Here is a 22,500-nt window from a genome sequence, read left to right as displayed (position 1 = left end):
TGACACTGTCTATGATTTATTTAGAATTCAAGACACACTTAACCAGCATGGCTACCACATCATTCTGCAGCAATATGCCATCCCATCTGGTTTGCGCTAAGTGGGACTATCATTTGTTTATCAACAGGACAATGACCCAAATCACACCTCCAGGCTGTGTACAGGCTATTTGACCAAGGAGAGTGATGGAGTGCAGCATCAGATGACCTGGCCTCCACAATCACCTGACATCAAACAAATTGAGATGGTTTGTGATGAGTTGTACCGCAGAGTGAAGGAAAAGCAGTCAACAAGTGCTCAGCATATGTGGGAACTTCTTCAAGACTGTTGGAAAAGCATTCCTCATGATGCTGGTTGAGAGAATGCCTAGAGTTTGCAAAGCTGTCATCAAGGCAAAGGGTGGCTCCTTTGAAGAATCTTTTTTCGCTTACTGCAGGATTCCGTATGTGTTATTTCATAGTTTTGATGTCTTCACTATTATCCTACATTGTAAAAACCCTTGAATGAGTAGGTGTGTCCAAACAAAAGTTTGGACACACCTACTCATTCAAATATAATAATATATATATCATTTTACGTGTCTCTATTATAGTGGGGTCTCCTAAGCCCTTGATTCTAGTAATTTAACTGTAAGGGGTGTCACGGCAACTGACAGGGGTGTAAGACTCATTGAGTTCAATAGTTTAGCTAATGGATTTATTGTGCTCCCTTCACTGCTCTGCAACCAGGGGGATTGTGCTGTCTGTTCACACCACGGTGTCCCTCATAATGACTCAGCTTCATAGAGTCCCAGTCTCTCTCCCCTCAACGAGCCCAGGAATCTGCCCTGTCACTGGGACAAAGGGAAGAATGGGGTCACCACAGACGGGGACCTGAATCCAGTAAAATTCCCTCTAAACTAGGAGCAAATACCCCCTCCCCCTTGTCTCCCCCTTGTCTCCCCCTTGTCTCCCCCTTGTCTCCCTCTTTTCTCCCTGACTCCCTTCTGTCTCACCCCCTCCTCCCCTCCCCTCCCCTCCCCCTTGTCTCCCTCTTTTCTCCCTGACTCCCTTCTGTCTCGCCCCCTCCTCCCCCCCCTCCCCCCTTGTCTCCCTCTTTTCTCCCTGACTCCCTTCTGTCTCGCCCCCTCCTCCCCTCCCCTTGTCTCCCTCTTTTCTCCCTGACTCCCTTCTGTCTCGCCCCCTCCTCCCCTCCCCCTTGTCTCCCTCTTTTCTCCCTGACTCCCTTCTGTCTCGCCCCCTCCTCCCCTCCCCCTTGTCTCCCTCTTTTCTCCCTGACTCCCTTCTGTCTCACCCCCTCCTCCCCTCCCCTCCCCTCCCCCTTGTCTCCCTCTTTTCTCCCTGACTCCCTTCTGTCTCGCCCCCTCCTCCCTCCCCTCCCCCTCCCCTCCCTCTTTTCTCCCTGACTCCCTTCTGTCTCGCCCCCTCCTCCCCTCCCCCTTGTCTCCCTCTTTTCTCCCTGACTCCCTTCTGTCTCGCCCCCTCCTCCCCTCCCCTCCCCCTTGTCTCCCTCTTTTCTCCCTGACTCCCTTCTGTCTCGCCCCCTCCTCCCCTCCCCCTTGTCTCCCTCTTTTCTCCCTGACTCCCTTCTGTCTCGCCCCCTCCTCCCCTCCCCCTTGTCTCCCTCTTTTCTCCCTGACTCCCTTCTGTCTCGCCCCCTCCTCCCCTCCCCCTTGTCTCCCTCTTTTCTCCCTGACTCCCTTCTGTCTTGCCCCCTCCTCCCCTCCCCTCCCCCTTGTCTCCCTCTTTTCTCCCTGACTCCCTTCTGTCTCGCCCCCTCCTCCCCTCCCCCTTGTCTCCCTCTTTTCTCCCTGACTCCCTTCTGTCTCGCCCCCTCCTCCCCTCCCCCTTGTCTCCCTCTTTTCTCCCTGACTCCCTTCTGTCTCGCCCCCTCCTCCCCTCCCCTTGTCTCCCTCTTTTCTCCCTGACTCCCTTCTGTCTCGCCCCCTCCTCCCCTCCCCCTTGTCTCCCTCTTTTCTCCCTGACTCCCTTCTGTCTCGCCCCCTCCTCCCCTCCCCCTTGTCTCCCTCTTTTCTCCCTGACTCCCTTCTGTCTCGCCCCCTCCTCCCCTCCCCTCCCCCTTGTCTCCCTCTTTTCTCCCTGACTCCCTTCTGTCTCGCCCCCTCCTCCCCTCCCCTCCCCCTTGTCTCCCTCTTTTCTCCCTGACTCCCTTCTGTCTCCCCCCTCCTCCCCCCCCCCCCACCCCACCCCACCCCACCCCACCCCTTGTCTCCCTCTTTTCTCCCTGACTTACCCCTCTCCCCCTTTTCTCCGTCTGCCTCTCCCCCACCCCACCACACCCCCACCCCACCCCCTCCCCCTTGTCTCCCTCTTTTCTCCCTGACTCCCTTCTGTCTCGCCCCCTCCTCCTCCCCCCACCCCTCCCTCCCCTCCCCACCCCACCCCTAGTAACTCTCCCTGAATATGTCTTACCCCTCTCCCCCTTTTCTCCGTCTGCCTCTCCCCTACCCCAGCCCATGGGTTGGACAGACAGTTGACCTCTGTAATTGAAGTGAAAGGAGGAATGTTAACAAGCTCAAATGTCATAGGCCCTACAAAAGCTGACATTTAAGATGATCCTTCCACACGCTGGAACCTCGTGCTCCCCTCTGACAAAGCACACACAGAGAGGACACACACACCCATGCACAGAAACAGAAATACTTCCATGAACAAACATATTCACACACACTATACTTGTGAGGACTTTTTGAGGACCAACAATTGATTTCCATTCAAAACCTATTTTCCCCAGCCCCTAAACCTAACCTCAACTCCTAACCCTAAACCTAACCACTAACCGTTAACCCTAATTCCAACCCTAACGCCAATTCTAACCTTAAACCCAACCCCTAAGCCTAAAATCTAATGGTACATACAAGTGTAGTAAAACGTGTACACGCAGGCAGGCAGGCAGGCACACACACACACACACACACTCGCTTACTTTACCAGTGAAAAGTCTTGTTGAGGAGGAGGATGCTGAACGTTTGAGGGGGTTGCCATGGTGATGGGAAATGCTAATGTCCTGTGCGTTGTCAGGGGAGATGGCAGTGAGAATGGAGAGTTTGCTGTAAACTCAGAAACCGGAGTCTGGTTCTGCTAGGAGCAGGCTGTAACACTGCTGCAGGTCCCTCACACTGGTGTGTGTGTGTGTGTGGTGGGGATTGGGCTAACTCAACAAGAGCCCTTAGGAATGGATACAGAGCTGTCATCACATCCCGTTTTTTACTATCTCTCAGTTCTGTTGAGAATTTCCTGACAGCACGTACACATCCACAGGGATTCAAGGTTGTGCAATTTAGTGGAATTTCCTGTCATAATTTGTTTGATTCTCTGGCCTTGGCTGACATCTCCCTCTTTGACCACCTGGGCACCTGGGACTGTAGGAACACTACAGGACTGGCAAAACGTGGACTCTGACACCTGGGACTGTAGGAACACTACAGGACTGGCAAAATGTGGACTCTGACACCTGGGACTGTAGGAACACTACAGGACTGGCAAAACGTGGACTCTGACACCTGGGACTGTAGGAAAACTACAGGACTGGCAAAACTAGAACTCTTAAACCTGGGACTGTAGGAACACTACAGGACTGGCAAAACGTGGACTCTGACACCTGGGACTGTAGGAACACTACAGGACTGGCAAAACGTGGACTCTGACACCTGGGACTGTAGGAACACTGCAGGACTGGCAAAACGTAGACTCTGACACCTGGGACTGTAGGAACACTACAGGACTGGCAAAACATGGACTCTGACACCTGGGACTGTAGGAACACTACAAGACTGGCAAAACATGGACTCTGACACCTGGGACTGTAGGAACACTACAGGACTGGAAAAATGTAGACTCTGACACCTGGGACTGTAGGAACACTACAGGACTGGCAAAACATAGACTCTGACACCTGGGACTGTAGGAACACTACAAGACTGGCAAAACGTAGACTCTGACACCTGGGACTGTAGGAACACTACAGGACTGGCAAAACGTGGACTCTGACACCTGGGACTGTAGGAACACTACAGGACTGGCAAAACGTAGACTCTGACACCTGGGACTGTAGGAACACTACAGGACTGGCAAAACGTGGACTCTGACACCTGGGACTGTAGGAACACTACAGGACTGGCAAAATTTGGACTCTGACTCTGTTTCCCCTTTTTATTACCCCTTGCCCTCTTTTCCCAGAATACACATTCAGAGAAGGACCTCCAAGTCAGGTAAAGAGGGGGGAACAGGCAAGACATACACTATCCTATTTCTGGAGTATCTTACACTAGGTACCTTATGAGGAGTGTTAAAACACTGGAAAATAAGGGTTTTCACAGATTGATAGTGGAAGTGAGTGTGGTTCTGGTTCCATTGATGTAAAGCCGGGACTTGTCTGTTGTTTTTGGATATTCACATTACATTCATCTGCCAGGGATTCCAGTAGCAGTTTGGTTTTTACAGTTTCCCCCATTCTGTCTGGAAGTCACCTGTACTCTGATACCCTTTTATGAAATGAATGCCAGCTCTCTTCCTCAGTCTTTTCCCTCTTTTATGTGTGTGTGTGTGTGTGTGTGTGTGGGTGTGTGTGTTTGTGTGTGTGTGTGTGTGTGTGCATGTTTGGCGTGTCTGTGAGTGCGTGCATGTATGTGTGTTTCAGAGTGCAGACTGGGTATTGGGTAAAGAGTGTGTTTGTGATGTGTTCCTATGGGAGGAGTTGTAGTGGGTAAGATGGGGAGGTCCCTTAAGGACCTCAGTGTGTGTGTGTGTGTGTGTGTGAGTGAACTATGCTACGCTACCGCTATCGCTACTGCTACCGCTAACATTACCACAGCAGACCAGAGGGAGGGAATTATGCTAACCAAAAGCTAATGCCTACCACAGTAGAGCACAGGGAGGAAATGCCTCTAATACACAGGATTTCCCTAACATTAGCAGGGGCGCGGTTGGCAGCTAACATCAAACACTGGCTGGGGAAAACAGAACTGTCTCGTGTTTTATCTCCTTGAGCAGAGGTATGTTTATGATGTTATGTCTATGACAGCAAATATGCTCAAACATTGTGCCCAAATGTTTTTCAACCGGCGCACAATCGAAAACCCTGATAGTCACTGATACTAAAACAAAAGACAAAATGTTAGGTGTATATCTGTATTAAACACCTGTACCTAAACTATAAGATCCATGATTATGTAAATGTTATAATTGCCCTAGTTGTGTTGGCATCCCACAGACTAGGCTACCAAAGGGTTAAATTAGATGTGTGTAGCGTTTCTGTTCCAAGCTTTGCTTTAACATAACAACCCTCTAAAGGTCAGAAACGAGTAATACTGCATCATTCGTTCTTTCTCTTTATTTTCCTCAATTCTCTCTCTCTCTCCCTCTCTCTCTCTCTCTCTCTCTCTCGCTCTCTCACTCTTTCGCTCCCCCCCCCCTCTCTCTCTCTCGCTCCCCCCCTCTCTCTCTCTCTCTCTCTCTCTCTCTCTCTCTCTCTCTATCGCCCTCCCCCTCTCTCTCTCTCTCTCTCTCTCTCTCTCTCTCTCTCTCTCTCTATCGCCCTCTCTCTCTCTCCCTCTCTCTCTTTATTTTCCTCTGTTCTCCACACTATTGGCCTTTTAACCAGTCATAGACCAGTCAAATTGTTGGCTCACTGACACAGACCTATCAGAGCCCAACCAAGCAGCTGATATATGGGAAATAGGAAGGAATATTTTCCATCATGTAGATTCTAGAACTACCACATCAAAAGAATTGATGTTTTCCATTGTTTTGATGATTGAGAGATTTACTACATCATCAGTCGGTTGGCCTGTTTGTGTTTTGATAACCTCAATGAGTATATTTTTGACCATAATGTTCTTACTTAGCACAAATTTTGCTGGTAATTTTTTGGGCAGTGTTCATTTCACCCGCTGTTTGACTGATGGTTAACCCTCAGTGCGTCTCTTGCGTTCTTTTCTCCAGTAAAGTCCCAGACGACCCACCCCAGAGGAACCCAGAGACAGTTCTCTCACTCTGCTGCTGCAGACACATTAGCCTCCATCATCAATGGCAGGAGTCAGCTCGACACAGAGGTACACCACCTTACCATCATACTAACCTGATCATGAGGTACACCACCTTACCATCATACTAACCTGATCATGAGGTACACCACCTTACCAGCATACTAACCTGATCATGGGGTACACCACCTTACCATCATACTAACCTGATCATGGGGTACACCACCTTACCATCATACTAACCTGATCATGAGGTACACCACCTTACCATCATACTAACCTGATCATGGGGTACACCACCTTACCATCATACTAACCTGATCATGAGGTACACCACCTTATCATCATACTAACCTGATCATGAGGTACACCACCTTACCATCATACTAACCTGATCATGAGGGACACTACCTAACCATTATACTAACCTGATCATGAGGTACACCACCTTACCAGAATACTAACCTGATCATGAAGTGCACCACCTTACCAGCATACTAACCTGATCATGAGGTACACCACCTTACCAGCAGACTAACCTTATATATGATATGGTCTTTGAGTAGATACTTTTTTGATATATTACTCTGTTGTTGCATCTCTCTCTCTCTCTCTCTCTCTCTCTCTCTCTCTCTCTCTCTCTCTCTCAGGTGGATGACCTAAGGGCTAATGTCAGTGTTGCTGGGATAACGAGGGACAGCTCTGTGACTGTCAGCAGGGTGTGGGACTCGGTGGCCTCAGAGTGCCTGCTCCAGGCCACCTCCACCCCTCTACCTCCATTGGGACTAGAGGAACAACAGTCCCCCTCTGTCTCTCACTCCCCCTCTCCCTCACCTTCCCCCGCTGACCGAGCCCTCGCCCGACTCAACAGCAACTCCCACTCTTACCTAACCAATCAGAGAGGGAGCCCGCCTCTGGAATCCCCTGACCTCAGGTATCAAACTACGCCCATTCACCTGACCTCCTGTTACTCAAGACATTGTGTTTAATTTTTAGATCAAGAGAAGATAAAGGTGATTCAAGAGCATTGAGATATCACATCAGCATTGTTGACTGAAAGAAACAAAAAGTGCTGTATCACAGTTGTGTATTATTGTACTGCTATAATAAACAGAAGATTACATGTATTGTTTGCTCTTACCAGACCAAATATATTCAGTATGTTCTTATAGTGTGATGCTTTCTATATATGGATGTTGTGGTGTGTTCAGGTAGTCTTGAACCCATACAGTTTCTGCTGTAGCCAATTGATCTACTTTTCCCATGCACCATATATGACACAAATGTTGATATTTCAGCTGTTGGTTTCAGCACTTAGAGTATGGATAGGAGGCGGATGCAGTATATTGGGAGGGGCCTTAATGTGGACGTTTCCTCCTCTTTCTCTCCCTGACAGCCCCAGTCTGGTAGCTCTAGTGATGGACAGTGAGGGAGATGAGGAGGGGTTCCTGGTGAAGACTTCTCTCTCTCCCATCTCTCCCCTGACCTCTGACCCTCGTAGCAGCGGGGACGACACCTCCCCAGACCTCACCTGCACACGCACACACTCCGCGTCCTCAGACGGCGAACCCCCCCTCGCAAAGGTACCAGGCTGAAGCTTTCTCCTCAACCCTCACACACAGAGAGTCACCAATGTATTAGGGCCAGGCTGAAGCTTTCTCCTCAACCCTCATACACAGAGACTTACCAATGTATTAGGGCCAGGCTGAAGCCTTCTCCTCAACCCTCACACACAGAGACATACCAATGTATTAGGGCCAGGCTGAAGCTTTCTCCTCAACCCTCACACACAGAGACTGACCAATGTATTAGGGCCAGGCTGAAGCTTTCTCCTCAACCCTCACACACAGAGACTTACCAATGTATGAGGGCCAATGTATGAGGGCCAATGTATGAGGGCCAATGTATTAGGGCCATTGTATTAGGGCCAATGCATTAGGGCCAATGTATCAGGGAAAATGTGTCAGGGCCAATGTACAACAGATGTATTAGGGCCAATGTACAACAGATGTATAGTATTATGGCCATTGTACAACAGATGTATTAGGGCCAATGTACAACAGATGTATAGTATTAGGGCCATTGTACAACAGATGTATAGTATTAGGGCCATTGTACAACAGATGTATAGTATTAGGGCCATTGTACAACAGATGTATAGTATTAGGGCCATTGTACAACAGATGAATAGTATTAGGGCCATTGTACAACAGATGTATAGTATTAGGGCCATTGTACAACAGATGAATAGTATTAGGGCCAATGTACAACAGATGTATAGTATTAGGGCCATTGTACAACAGATGTATAGTATTAGGGCCATTGTACAACAGATGTATCAGGGCCATTGTACAACAGATGTATAGTATTAGGGCCATTGTACAACAGATGTATAGTATTAGTGCCATTGTACAACAGATGTATCAGGGCCATTATACAACAGATGTATAGTATTAGGGCCATTGTACAACAGATGTATCAGGGCCATTGTACAACAGATGTATAGTATTAGGGCCATTGTACAACAGATGTATAGTATTAGGGCCATTGTACAACAGATGTATCAGGGCCATTGTACAACAGATGTATAGTATTAGGGCCATTGTACAACAGATGTATTAGGGCCATTGTACAACAGATGTATTAGGTCCATTGGACAACAGATGTATAGTATTAGGGCCATTGTACAACAGATGTATAGTATTAGGGCCATTGTACAACAGATGTATAGTATTAGGGCCATTGTACAACAGATGTATCAGGGCCATTGTACAACAGATGTATTAGGTCCATTGGACAACAGATGTATAGTATTAGGGCCATTGTACAACAGATGTATAGTATTAGGGCCATTGTACAACAGATGAATAGTATTAGGGCCATTGTACAACAGATGTATGGTATTAGGGCCATTGTACAACAGATGTATAGTATTAGGGCCATTGTACAACAGATGAATAGTAGGGCTTTAACGGCTATACAGCTGATGTATCAGGGCTTTAACAGCTATACAACAGATGTATCAGGGCCATTGTACAACAGATGTATCAGGGCTTTAACGGCTATACAGCAGATGTATCAGGGCTTTAACAGCTATACAACAGATGTATCAGGGACTTTGTACAACAGATGTATCAGGGCTTTAACGGTTATACAGCAGATGTATCAGGGCTTTAACGGCTATACATCAGATGTATCAGGGCTTTAACAGCTATACAACAGATGTATCAGGGCCATTGTACAACAGATGTATCAGGGCTTTAACGGCTATACAGCAGATGTATCAGGGCTTTAACAGCTATACAACAGATGTATCAGGGACTTTGTACAACAGATGTATCAGGGCTTTAACGGCTATACATCAGATGTATCAGGGCTTTAACATACGGCAGATGTATCAGGGCTTTAACATACATCAGATGTATCAGGGCTTTAACGGCTATACATCAGATGTATCAGGGCTTTAACATACGGCAGATGTATCAGGGCTTTAACATACGGCAGATGTATCAGGGCTTTAACATACATCCGATGTATCAGGGCTTTAACATACATCAGATGTATCAGGGCTTTAACATACGGCAGATGTATCAGGGCTTTAACATACATCAGATGTATCAGGGCTTTAACATACATCAGATGTATCAGGGCTTTAACATACGGCAGATGTATCAGGGCTTTAACATACATCAGATGTATCAAGGCTTTAACATACATCAGATGTATCAGGGCTTTAACATACATCAGATGTATCAGGGCTTTAACATACATCAGATGTATCAAGGCTTTAACATACATCAGATGTATCAGGGCTTTAACATACATCAGATGTATCAGGGCTTTAACATACATCAGATGTATCAGGGCTTTAACATACGGCAGATGTATCAGGGCTTTAACATACGGCAGATGTATCAGGGCTTTAACATACATCAGATGTATCAGGGCTTTAACATACATCAGATGTATCAGGGCTTTAACATACGGCAGATGTATCAGGGCTTTAACATACATCAGATGTATCAGGGCTTTAACATACGGCAGATGTATCAGGGCTTTAACATACGGCAGATGTATCAGGGCTTTAACATACATCAGATGTATCAGGGCTTTAACATACGGCAGATGTATCAGGGCTTTAACATACGGCAGATGTATCAGGGCTTTAACATACATCAGATGTATCAGGGCTTTAACATACGGCAGATGTATCAGGGCTTTAACATACATCAGATGTATCAGGGCTTTAACATACATCAGATGTATCAGGGCTTTAACATACATCAGATGTATCAGGGCTTTAACATACATCAGATGTATCAGGGCTTTAACATACGGCAGATGTATCAGGGCTTTAACATACATCAGATGTATCAGGGCTTTAACATACGGCAGATGTATCAGGGCTTTAACATACGGCAGATGTATCAGGGCTTTAACATACATCAGATGTATCAGGGCTTTAACATACGGCAGATGTATCAGGGCTTTAACATACGGCAGATGTATCAGGGCTTTAACATACATCAGATGTATCAGGGCTTTAACATACGGCAGATGTATCAGGGCTTTAACATACATCAGATGTATCAGGGCTTTAACATACGGCAGATGTATCAGGGCTTTAACATACATCAGATGTATCAGGGCTTTAACATACGGCAGATGTATCAGGGCTTTAACATACGGCAGATGTATCAGGGCTTTAACATACATCAGATGTATCAGGGCTTTAACATACGGCAGATGTATCAGGGCTTTAACATACGGCAGATGTATCAGGGCTTTAACATACATCAGATGTATCAGGGCTTTAACATACGGCAGATGTATCAGGGCTTTAACATACATCAGATGTATCAGGGCTTTAACATACGGCAGATGTATCAGGGCTTTAACATACATCAGATGTATCAGGGCTTTAACATACGGCAGATGTATCAGGGCTTTAACATACGGCAGATGTATCAGGGCTTTAACATACATCAGATGTATCAGGGCTTTAACATACGGCAGATGTATCAGGGCTTTAACATACGGCAGATGTATCAGGGCTTTAACATACATCAGATGTATCAGGGCTTTAACATACGGCAGATGTATGACCTGAGTGTTGTATTATCGTATTGTTCCAGGATATGGGCAACCAGGGGATCAGACACCGCTCCTACTCCTACTCCTCCCCCAAGATCAGCCTGCTGCCCCCCCGCTTCTCCCGCAAAACCTTAGCCACGCCTGCGACCTCTGACCTCAGCCCAGGTTAGTGTCCCTGGGACCTTTTATACAGTTAATAACCTCCCATTGAGAAACATTTACTGAGAACTGTATTACTTCGATTGGAATACAGTTGACAGTGTTTTCTCTGAGAACATGATTATAGTGATAGTCCTTGTTCGTCTTTGTATTTTTGGTTCTGTCCTTCCATGGCTGTGTTTACACAGGCAGCCCAATTCTGAACTTTTGCCAAATTATGGTCAAAAGACCAGAATTGGACTGCTTGTGTAAACGTAGCTTATATGACTTTTTTTCCCCCTTTCTTGACTTTTTCCCCCCTTTCTAGCACTGACTTTGCTGATAGCTACTTTATTGAGGAAAAATGTACTTACTATGCCTGTGATATGTGGTTGTCCCACCTAGCTATCTTAAGATGAATGTCCTAACTGTAAGTGGCTCTGGATAAGAGCGTCTGCTGAATGACTAAAATATAAAATGTTATGTGCTCTACGTACCTGAGTTAACATGCTCTCTGTGTTGTCACTAACTGAAGCAGCTTCAGTAGATAGTCAGCTACTGATTGTAACTAACATGTAACCAAAGTGACTATACCATAGTGTAGGTACATTTACTGTATAGTCACATACAGTATATACTGTATCTATCTATGTATGGCTCTGATTACATCAAAGTGGACCTCCCTCTGTTCCTCCGAGTGGTCTAGTGAGTGCTATGTCCACTCTGCCCTGTGGATGGTCTAGTGAGTGCTATGTCCACTCTGCCCTGTAGATGGTCTAGTGGGTGCTGTGTCTACTCTGCCCTGTGGATGGTCTAGTGAGTGCTATGTCTACTCTGCCCTGTAGATGGTCTAGTGAGTGCTATGTCTACTCTGCCCTGTAGATGGTCTAGTGAGTGCTATGTCTACTCTGCCCTGTAGATGGTCTAGTGAGTGCTATGTCTACTCTGCCCTGTAGATGGTCTAGTGGGTGCTATGTCTACTCTGCCCTGTGGATGGTCTAGTGAGTGCTATGTCCACTCTGCCCTGTAGATGGTCTAGTGAGTGCTATGTCCACTCTGCCCTGTAGATGGTCTAGTGAGTGCTATGTCTAATCTGCCCTGCAGATGGTCTAGTGAGTGCTATGTACACTCTGCCCTGTGGATGGTCTAGTGGGTGCTATGTCTACTCTGCCCTGTGGATGGTCTAGTGAGTGCTATGTCTACTCTGCCCTGTAGATGGTCTCGTGAGTGCTATGTCTACTCTGCCCTGTAGATGGTCTAGTGAGTGCTATGTCTAATCTGCCCTGCAGATGGTCTAGTGAGTGTTATGTACCCTCTGCCCTGTGGATGGTCTAGTGAGTGCTATGTCTACTCTGCCCTGTAGATGGTCTAGTGAGTGCTATGTCTACTCTGCCCTGTAGATGGTGTGAGCTCCAGCCTATCTGTCCTTCAGACCATCTCTCTGTCTAAATCTGTCTGTGCTCCACCCTGCTAGTAAGTCGTGGCCAAAGGTTTTAATTTTCACAAAGTCTGCTGCCTCAGGTGGTATGATGGCAATTAGCATATACTCCAGAATGTTATGAAGAGTGAAGAGTGATCAGATGAATTGCAATGAATTGCAAGGTCCCTCTTTGCCATGCAAATGAACTGAATCCCAAAATAACATTTCCACTGCATTTTGGACCAGCTGACATCATGCCAGTGATTCTCTCGTTAACACAGGTGTGAGTGTTGACAAGGACAAGGCTGGAGATCACTCTGTCATGCTGATTGAGTTCGAATAACAGACTGGAAGATTCAAAAGGAGGGTGGTGCTTGGAATCATTGTTATTCCTCTATCAACCATGGTTACCCTCAAGGAAACACGTCCCGTCATCATTTCTTGCACAAAAAGGGCTTCACAGGCAAGGATATTGCTGCCAGTAAGATTGCACCTAAATCAACCATTTATCGGATCATCAAGAACTTCAAGGAGAGTGGTTCAATTGTTGTGAAGAAGGTTTCAGGGAGCCCAAAAAAGTCCAGCAAGCACCAGGACCGTCTCCTAAAGTTGATTCAGCTGTGGGATCGGGGCAGCACCAGTACAGAGCTTGCTCAGAAATGGCAGCAGGCAGGTGTGAGTGCATCTGCACGCACAGTGAGGCAAATACTTTTGGAGGATGGCCTGGTGTCAAGAAGGGCAGCAAAGAAGCCACTTTTCTCCAGGAAAAACATCAGGGACAGACTGATATTCTGTAAAAGGTACAGGGATTGGACTGCTGAGAACTTAGGTAAAGTCATTTTCTCTGATGAATCCTCTTTCCGATTGTTTAGGGCAGCCATGAATAAAGAATGATACCAACACATCCTCCGAGAGCAACTTCTCCCAACCATCCAGGAAAAGCTTGTTGACAAACAATGCCTTTTCCAGCATGATGGAGCACCTTGCCATAAGGCAAAAGTGATAACTAAGTGGCTCGGGGAACAAAACATCAATATTTTTGTCCATGGCCAGGAAACTCCCCAGACCTTAATCCCATTGAGTACTTGTGGTCAATCCTCAAGAGGTGGGTGGACAAACAGAAACCCACAAATTCTGACAAACTCCAAGCATTGATTATAAAAGAATGTGCTGTCATCAGTCAGGATGTGGCCCAGAAGTTAATTGACAGCATGCCAGGACGAATTGGAGAGGTCTTGAAAAAGAATGGTCAACACTGCGAATATTGACTCTTTGCACCAATTTCATGTAATTGTCAATAAAAGCCATTGACACTTATGAAATGCTTGTAATTATGCTTCAGTAATCCATAGTAACATCTGACAAAAATATCTAAAGACACTGAAGAAGCAAACTTTGTGGACTTTGTAATATTTATGTCATTCTCAAAACTTTTGTCCACGACTATATAGCTTGCCTTAGAGCCCCTAGCTTCCTAAACTCACACTGTGCTAACACCAGGCCTGGCAGGCATGTGGCTACAGATTGTGTCCGTGCAGGTACATGTGTATGTAAGTGTGCTTGTATGTCAAAAATCTACTAAAATTGTATTTGTCACATGCTCCATAAACAAAAGTGAAACTACTTACGGGACCTTTTGCAGAGAGAAACATAAAAAATGAAAAATGTAAATAGTTGTACGGTGTAGGCCGTCATTGTAAATAAGAATTTGTTCTTAACTGACTTGACTAGTAAAATAAAAAAAGAAGGAATACATTCTAAGTTAATAATTAACCACAATAACATGTCTATATACAGGGAGTAGAAAATAACATGTCTATATACAGTGAGTAGAAAATAACATGGCTATATACAGGGAGTAGAAAATAACATGGCTATATACTGGGAGTAGAAAATAACATGGCTATATACTGGGAGTAGAAAAAAACATGGCTATATACTAGGAGTAGAAAATAACATGTCTATATACTGGGAGTAGAAATTAACATGGCTATATACAGGGAGTAGAAAATAACATGGCTATATACAGGAAGTAGAAAATAACATGGGTACATACAGAGAGTACAAAATAACATGGCTATATACAGGGAGTAGAAAATAACATGTCTATATACAGGGAGTAGAAAATAACATGGCTATATACAGGGAGTAGAAAGCCAGTATGAGGGTTTGCGCTCAAGCTAGAATGAAAGACGGACTGTGTGGAGAGAAAATATCAATAGAGTTCAAAAAGTACTCAAAACCATGAAGGGGAATAACCCATGCAGGGTAGATAATAGACAGTAGCAGCAGTCGATGTGCAGGGGTACCAGGTAATTGATCTAGCAGGATAGATAATAGACAGTAGCAGCAGTCGATGTGCAGGGGTACCAGGTAATTGATCTAGCAGAATAGATAATAGACAGTAGCAGCAGTCGATGTGCAGGGGTACCAGGTAATTGATCTAGCAGAATATATAATAGACAGTAGCAGCAGTCGATGTGCAGGGGTACCAGGTAATTGATCTAGCAGAATAGATAATAGACAGTAGCAACAGTCGATGTGCAGGGGTACCAGGTAATTGATCTAGCAGAATAGATAATAGACAGTAGCAGCAGTCGATGTGCAGGGGTACCAGGTAATTGATCTAGCAGAATAGATAATAGACAGTAGCAGCAGTCGATGTGCAGGGGTACCAGGTAATTGATCTAGCAGGATAGATAATAGACAGTAGCAGCAGTCGATGTGCAGGGGTACCAGGTAATTGATCTAGCAGAATAGATAATAGACAGTAGCAGCAGTCGATGTGCAGGGGTACCAGGTAATTGATCTAGCAGGATAGATAATAGACAGTAGCAGCAGTCGATGTGCAGGGGTACCAGGTAATTGATCTAGCAGGATAGATAATAGACAGTAGCAGCAGTCGATGTGCAGGGGTACCAGGTAATTGATCTAGCAGGATAGATAATAGACAGTAGCAGCAGTCGATGTGCAGGGGTACCAGGTAATTGATCTAGCAGAATAGATAATAGACAGTAGCAGCAGTCGATGTGCAGTGGTACCAGGTAATTGATCTAGCAGGATAGATAATAGACAGTAGCAGCAGTCGATGTGCAGGGGTACCAGGTAATTGATCTAGCAGAATAGATAATAGACAGTAGCAGCAGTCGATGTGCAGGGGTACCAGGTAATTGATCTAGCAGAATAGATAATAGACAGTAGCAGCAGTCGATGTGCAGGGGTACCAGGTAATTGATCTAGCAGGATAGATAATAGACAGTAGCTGCAGTCGATGAGCAGGGGTACCAGGTAATTGATCTAGCAGAATAGATAATAGACAGTAGCAGCAGTCGATGTGCAGGGGTACCAGGTAATTGATCTAGCAGAATAGATAATAGACAGTAGCTGCAGTCGATGTGCAGGGGTACCAGGTAATTGATCTAGCAGGATAGATAATAGACAGTAGCAGCAGTCGATGTGCAGGGGTACCAGGTAATTGATCTAGCAGAATAGATAATAGACAGTAGCAGCAGTCGATGTGCAGGGGTACCAGGTAATTGATCTAGCATGATAGATAATAGACAGTAGCAGCAGTCGATGTGCAGGGGTACCAGGTAATTGATCTAGCATGATAGATAATAGACAGTAGCAGCAGTCGATGTGCAGGGGTACCAGGTAATTGATCTAGCATGATAGATAATAGACAGTAGCAGCAGTCGATGTGCAGGGGTACCAGGTAATTGATCTAGCAGAATAGATAATAGACAGTAGCAGCAGTCGATGTGCAGGGGTACCAGGTAATTGATCTAGCATGATAGATAATAGACAGTAGCAGCAGTCGATGTGCAGGGGTACCAGGTAATTGATCTAGCATGATAGATAATAGACAGTAGCAGCAGTCGATGTGCAGGGGTACCAGGTAATTGATCTAGCAGAATAGATAATAGACAGTAGCAGCAGTCGATGTGCAGGGGTACCAGGTAATTGATCTAGCAGGATAGATAATAGACAGTAGCAGCAGTCGATGTGCAGGGGTACCAGGTAATTGATCTAGCATGATAGATAATAGACAGTAGCAGCAGTCGATGTGCAGGGGTACCAGGTAATTGATCTAGCATGATAGATAATAGACAGTAGCAGCAGTCGATGTGCAGGGGTACCAGGTAATTGATCTAGCAGAATAGATAATAGACAGTAGCAGCAGTCGATGTGCAGGGGTACCAGGTAATTGATCTAGCATGATAGATAATAGACAGTAGCAGCAGCATATGTGTTGAGTGTGAAAATATCATAAGTCATAAGTATCATATGTCAGTGTATATGTGAGGGTGTGGGCTTGGGTTAGTGCATTGTCTGGCTTGGCTACCCTGCCCAATCACAGTGCAACCTCAGCATTGCAGCATTCCATGATGACATCATTGAAGACACCCTGGGCTGAGGGGGGGATCTGCAAATCTGTATCTGATCAGACTTGATTGTGTTGATTGGTTTTCATAGATAATGTTTCTCACGCTGTTTACTTTCACACAGAATGTTCATGTTTCAGCTGTCTTGTCCTCCACAGAACAGAGAACATTCAGTCTATCAGAGCAGCCTCTCGAAAAAAGGTATGTATCCACTGACCTAACGTGTCTGTCTAAAGTGTGTTTGACATTCTTACAGTTTCGTACAGTTTCCCCCTAATTCCCAGGCTCTCCAGCCCTCACAATGACTTCTTAGTTGGTTGCTGGGTGACCAAGGGCTCTCTCTCTGTTGTGGAGTTCCTGCTTCTCTTTATATCAAGACCGTGTTTTGTTTGTTTAACTCCAGGCTTGTCTGTTACCATGCCAAGGCTTGCAGCGTTGTTTTAACTCTGTTTCACAGGTGGTGAGGTGATGCATATATATTACAAAACCTTTAAGCCACCCTTTATCAGTACCCAAAGTGTTGTTGTAGACTGAACTGTAAGCTCATTGCAATTTTAAAATACAGGGCCTGTCCTCAGATGAAGTCAGGCTAATGCTCTGTAACTTTGTGACACAGTGAGTGTAAAAATATTTACTGTATAGTATCCTTTCAATGAATAGCTCCAACACAAGGGAGACAGACTAGGAAAAGGGAGCCTCTTTACTTCCTGTTCACTATGTTGGGATGAGATGCTTCCAGGAACCATGCCAACTGCCTTTGTCCTCTTCCTCCATTCATCTGTTGAAATGTCCTGAACACATAGTCAGTCAAAGCTCTATAGCTCCCTCTAGAGTATGTCAGTGTGTACCAGACCTGTGTGTGTGTTAGTGTATGTCAGAGCTGTGTGTGTGTGAGTGTGCTTGTGCGTGTGAGTGTGGGTGTGTGTGTTTATGTACTGTATGTATCAGAGCTGTGTGTGTAATGTGTGTGTGTAATGTGTCCCTAGGGAGTTAAGGTTTCGTAAGCGTGCCCAGTCTGCAGACGACGAGGGCAGCGTTGAGCTGGCAGAGTCCCTTCAACACCTCACCCTCTCAGAGTTCCTCAAAGAGTACGTGGGCATCGCCCCCTTCTGGGCTGGCAGCCCTGGCCCTTCCTTTCCACTGGGAAGATAGCCTCTAACTCTACAGTAACTCCCCTGATCTGGAAGCCAGACCTCTAGACATTAACCCTACAGTAACTTCCCTGATCTGGATGCTGGCCCTCTAGACATTAACCCTACAGTAACTCCCCTGATCTGGAAGCCAGACCTCTAGACATTAACCCTACAGTAACTTCCCTGATCTGGATGCTGGCCCTCTAGACATTAACCCTACAGTAACTCCCCTGATCTGGAAGCCAGACCTCTAGACATTAACCCTACAGTAACTCCCCTGATCTGGAAGCCAGACCTCTAGACATTAACCCTACAGTAACTCCCCTGATCTGGAAGCCAGACCTCTAGACATTAACCCTACAGTAACTCCCCTGATCTGGAAGCCAGACCTCTAGACATTAACCCTACAGTAACTCCCCTGATCTGGAAGCCAGACCTCTAGACATTAACCCTACAGTAACTCCCCTGATCTGGAAGCCAGACCTCTAGACATTAACCGTACAGTAACTTCCCTGATCTGGAAGCCAGACCTCTAGACATTAACCGTACAGTAACTCCCCTGATCTGGAAGCCAGACCTCTAGACATTAACCCTACAGTAACTCCCCTGATCTGGAAGCCAGACCTCTAGACATTAACCCTACAGTAACTCCCCTGATCTGGAAGCCAGACCTCTAGACATTAACCCTACAGTAACTCCCCTGATCTGGAAGCCAGACCTCTAGACATTAACCCTACAGTAACTTCCCTGATCTGGAAGCCAGACCTCTAGACATTAACCCTACAGTAACTTCCCTGATCTGGAAGCCAGACCTCTAGACATTAACCCTACAGTAACTCCCCTGATCTGGAAGCCAGACCTCTAGACATTAACCCTACAGTAACTTCCCTGATCTGGATTAAGGTACTCTAGACATTAACCCTACAGTAACTTCCCTGATCTGGATGAAGGTACTCTAGACATTAACCCTACAGTAACTTCCCTGATCTGGATGAAGGTACTCTAGACATGAACCCTACAGTAACTTTCCTGATCTGGGTGAAGGTACTCTAGACATGAACCCTACAGTAACTTCCCTGATCTGGATGAAGGTACTCTAGACATGAACCCTACAGTAACTTCCCTGATCTGGATGAAGGTACTCTAGACATTAACCCTACAGTAACTTCCCTGATCTGGATGAAGGTACTCTAGACATTAACCCTACAGTAACTTCCCTGATCTGGATGTAGGTACTCTAGACATTACCCCTACAGTAACTTCCCTGATCTGGATGAAGGTACTCTAGACATGAACCCTACAGTAACTTCCCTGATCTGGATGAAGGTACTCTAGACATTAGCCCTACAGTAACTTCCCTGATCTGGATGAAGGTACTCTAGACATGAACCCTACAGTAACTTCCCTGATCTGGATGAAGGTACTCTAGACATGAACCCTACAGTAACTTCCCTGATCTGGATGAAGGTACTCTAGACATGAACCCTACAGTAACTTCCCTGATCTGGATGAAGGTACTCTAGACATGAACCCTACAGTAACTCCCTTGATCTGGAAGCCAGCCCTCTAGCCCCTAGCTCCAGCCCCAGTGTAACCTCTTCATGCCAACCCTTTTAACTCTAGAGGTCCCCTGTGTGCATCCTGTTATTTAACCTCTACATTTGTGCCCACAATGCACTCTGCCTAGCCTGGCATCACCATTAACTTTCAGAGATTACACTTGTATGTTGATAATGTAAATGAATTAACCAGGTTCGATTAGTGCACGTGTGCTGCACGTGTCTCTAACTACTACTGTGTAACCCATTCTTAACTCACATTGATCTTTCATTGAACTGTGACCTCTCAGGTATACGTGGCCTATCCTCCCATTATCTGGAATCACACAGAAGATTCTATTGGACCTGGCTTATTTTTGTATTGATTCTGTAGTAAACATCTATGGCTTTGTATTGCATGTGTTCTAGCTGTTTGCTTGATCCAGCCTGGTATGACAGTCACTCACCGATTGACCTACTAACCAAATACCATGTTTACTAGTATTATTAGTATTATTATTAGTACTATTATTAGTAGTACTAGTATTATTAATATTATTAGTATTATTATTAGTAGTAGTATTATCACTATTATTAGTATTATCAAAATGATTTGTATTGCTTGTATTGGTAGCATTACTAGTATGCTTTCATACGTTGTGTGCTGTGTTTTCTACCTTTTTCTTCCCTTGTTGATGAAAAGGATGACAGTCACGTTACTACTATTAGTAAGGACTATACGTAAAATGAATTTGCTCTTGGTCAGCAAAGATCACCAGGCAGAAAGAAAAACAGTTCAGCAAACAGGACTCTAGTTTATACAGTTCATACAACTCAACATATGTCACGTTTGATGAGGATTTGACATTTCTATATGTCTATGATGCTAAACCAATTGTTTCTGAACAGAATTGAAGAGGAGGAGTGGGACAAGTACAACATCCCCTCCAAGGTGGAGTCAGAGAAATACAAAGTGATTCGTACCTTCAGCTTCCTCAAGAGCAGGATGTCCACCACTCGCAACAAGAACAAGGTGAGACACTATATACAGTTCCTTGCAAAAGTATTCATCCCCCTTGGCGTTTTTCAGCTGCAAGTCTCAGCTGTGTCAGTCAAATCAATCAATGTGTTCCGCAATGCTATAAACACACAAGATATCTCAGTGATCTGCAACTCTGTCACAGAGAATCAAAAAAGATCAGATATATTTATTGGAAATGTAGCAAGACATATCTCAAGATAAATAAAGTGTACATGTAACCATAGGCTTTCTTTGCATTCAACATAGATACCAAATAGTTTATAATTGCAAAGATCCACATTTTAGGGAAGGTATCAGAATTCCAATTCAGTCATTCATGACACACCCAGGAAGTGGTGTAAAACTGATACCATTGAGTGTCAGTTATCATGCTGCTATTAACACATCAATTATCTGATACAAAAGAACATTATCATGAGAATCTGCATCCTTGAAAAGTGCTATATAAATAGCATGTATTATTATTATATTATTATTGTTATCATCCCAACTGTTCTCCTTAGTATTCACCTTAGGGTCTGTTCTTCAAATGATGACAAAGAGCAGGAAATGTTTGGGGAAATAACATTGACCGAAAACACCATTGAAACACTGTAGGTTATTTCCTTTCAATCATCAACCCTTTGTTGGTGATCAGCATGTGGAAACCCCCCCCCCCCCCCATTTCCGTCACAGTGGACTTTAAAATGGGCTGAAATAAGGCTTGTATCATTCACATGTAACTTATTCAATTGGAGTCAGTGTACGTGTGGCTATTTGTGACTACTTATAGGCTAGCCAGACCACAGTATCAGTAACCTGAATGGTAGTGCTTAAGGCTAGCTGAGTGTAACCTATGGTGTTACAGAGTTACAGTCAGTATTTTCTATGCTTTAACGGGTTGTTTCTGAAAGGGTTTGGATGTAGTTACAGTATATGGGTGTGTGTTAACTAGCCTATCCATGCCTCTGATGTTCACCCCTGGGAATCTACCCTGGTTCTCCAAGGGAAAGGGGAAGGAGAAGGAGAGAGAGAAGGGGAAGGAGAAGGAGAGAGAGAAGGAAGGGATAGATAAGGACAAACAGCAGAATGGACATCGTTTCTCCACGGGTTCCTGTGCTGGTCCCACCGTCTGTCTGGTCTGTGACAAACCTGCTACTGGCAAGGACCTTCTGCACTGCTCCTGTAAGTAATCAGCAGTCACCGTTTACTCATTAGTCATGTATCAGTCAAATCAATCAATGTGTTCCGCAATGCTATAAACACACAAGATATCTCAGTGATCTGCAACTCTGTCACAGAGAATCAAAAAAGATCAGATATATTTATTGGAAATGTAGCAAGACATATCTCAAGATAAATAAAGTGTACATGTAACCATAGGCTTTCTTTGCATTCAACATAGATACCAAATAGTTTATAATTGCAAAGATCCACATTTTAGGGGAAGGTATTAGAATTCCAATTCATTCAGTCATGTAGTTATTCTATTTCCATCCTGGTGGTTGATATCTCTATATATGTAAATAGCCCTCTCTCCCTCAGGTTGTACAGTTATGGTCCATAAGGGTTGTAAGGACTCTGCTCCCCCGTGTCTAAAGGTGAGTTCCAGCCTGTGTGTGTATGTGTGTGTGTGTGTGAACCTCTACCCCACAACCACACACATAAACATTGGGGTGTGTTAATGGTAAACTAGTCCAGTGACACATCTTCTATTCATCTCTCTTTGTTGAACGAAGAGATCTAGTTGGAATGTTTAATTCTCTG

General features: G+C 45.0%; 1 protein-coding gene across 1 annotated transcript in view; it reads left to right on the top strand.

Annotated features, from left to right (window-relative positions):
- LOC135518179 (rho guanine nucleotide exchange factor 28-like) overlaps nucleotides 1–22,500 on the top strand; it is a 109,563-nt gene that overhangs the window by 44,777 nt on the left and 42,286 nt on the right. The window contains 9 exon segments of the mRNA XM_064943133.1: nucleotides 5,964–6,073; nucleotides 6,655–6,938; nucleotides 7,401–7,587; nucleotides 11,140–11,263; nucleotides 17,200–17,242; nucleotides 18,028–18,129; nucleotides 20,622–20,745; nucleotides 21,741–21,918; nucleotides 22,279–22,334. Of these exon segments, the coding sequence (XP_064799205.1) occupies nucleotides 5,964–6,073; nucleotides 6,655–6,938; nucleotides 7,401–7,587; nucleotides 11,140–11,263; nucleotides 17,200–17,242; nucleotides 18,028–18,129; nucleotides 20,622–20,745; nucleotides 21,741–21,918; nucleotides 22,279–22,334 (1,208 nt within the window).

Source organism: Oncorhynchus masou, chromosome 28 (genome assembly GCF_036934945.1).
Source record: "Oncorhynchus masou masou isolate Uvic2021 chromosome 28, UVic_Omas_1.1, whole genome shotgun sequence".
Lineage (NCBI taxonomy): Eukaryota > Metazoa > Chordata > Actinopteri > Salmoniformes > Salmonidae > Oncorhynchus > Oncorhynchus masou.
The sequence above is the reverse complement of the archived record's forward strand: the minus strand, read 5'-3'. Positions and strand labels throughout refer to the sequence as shown.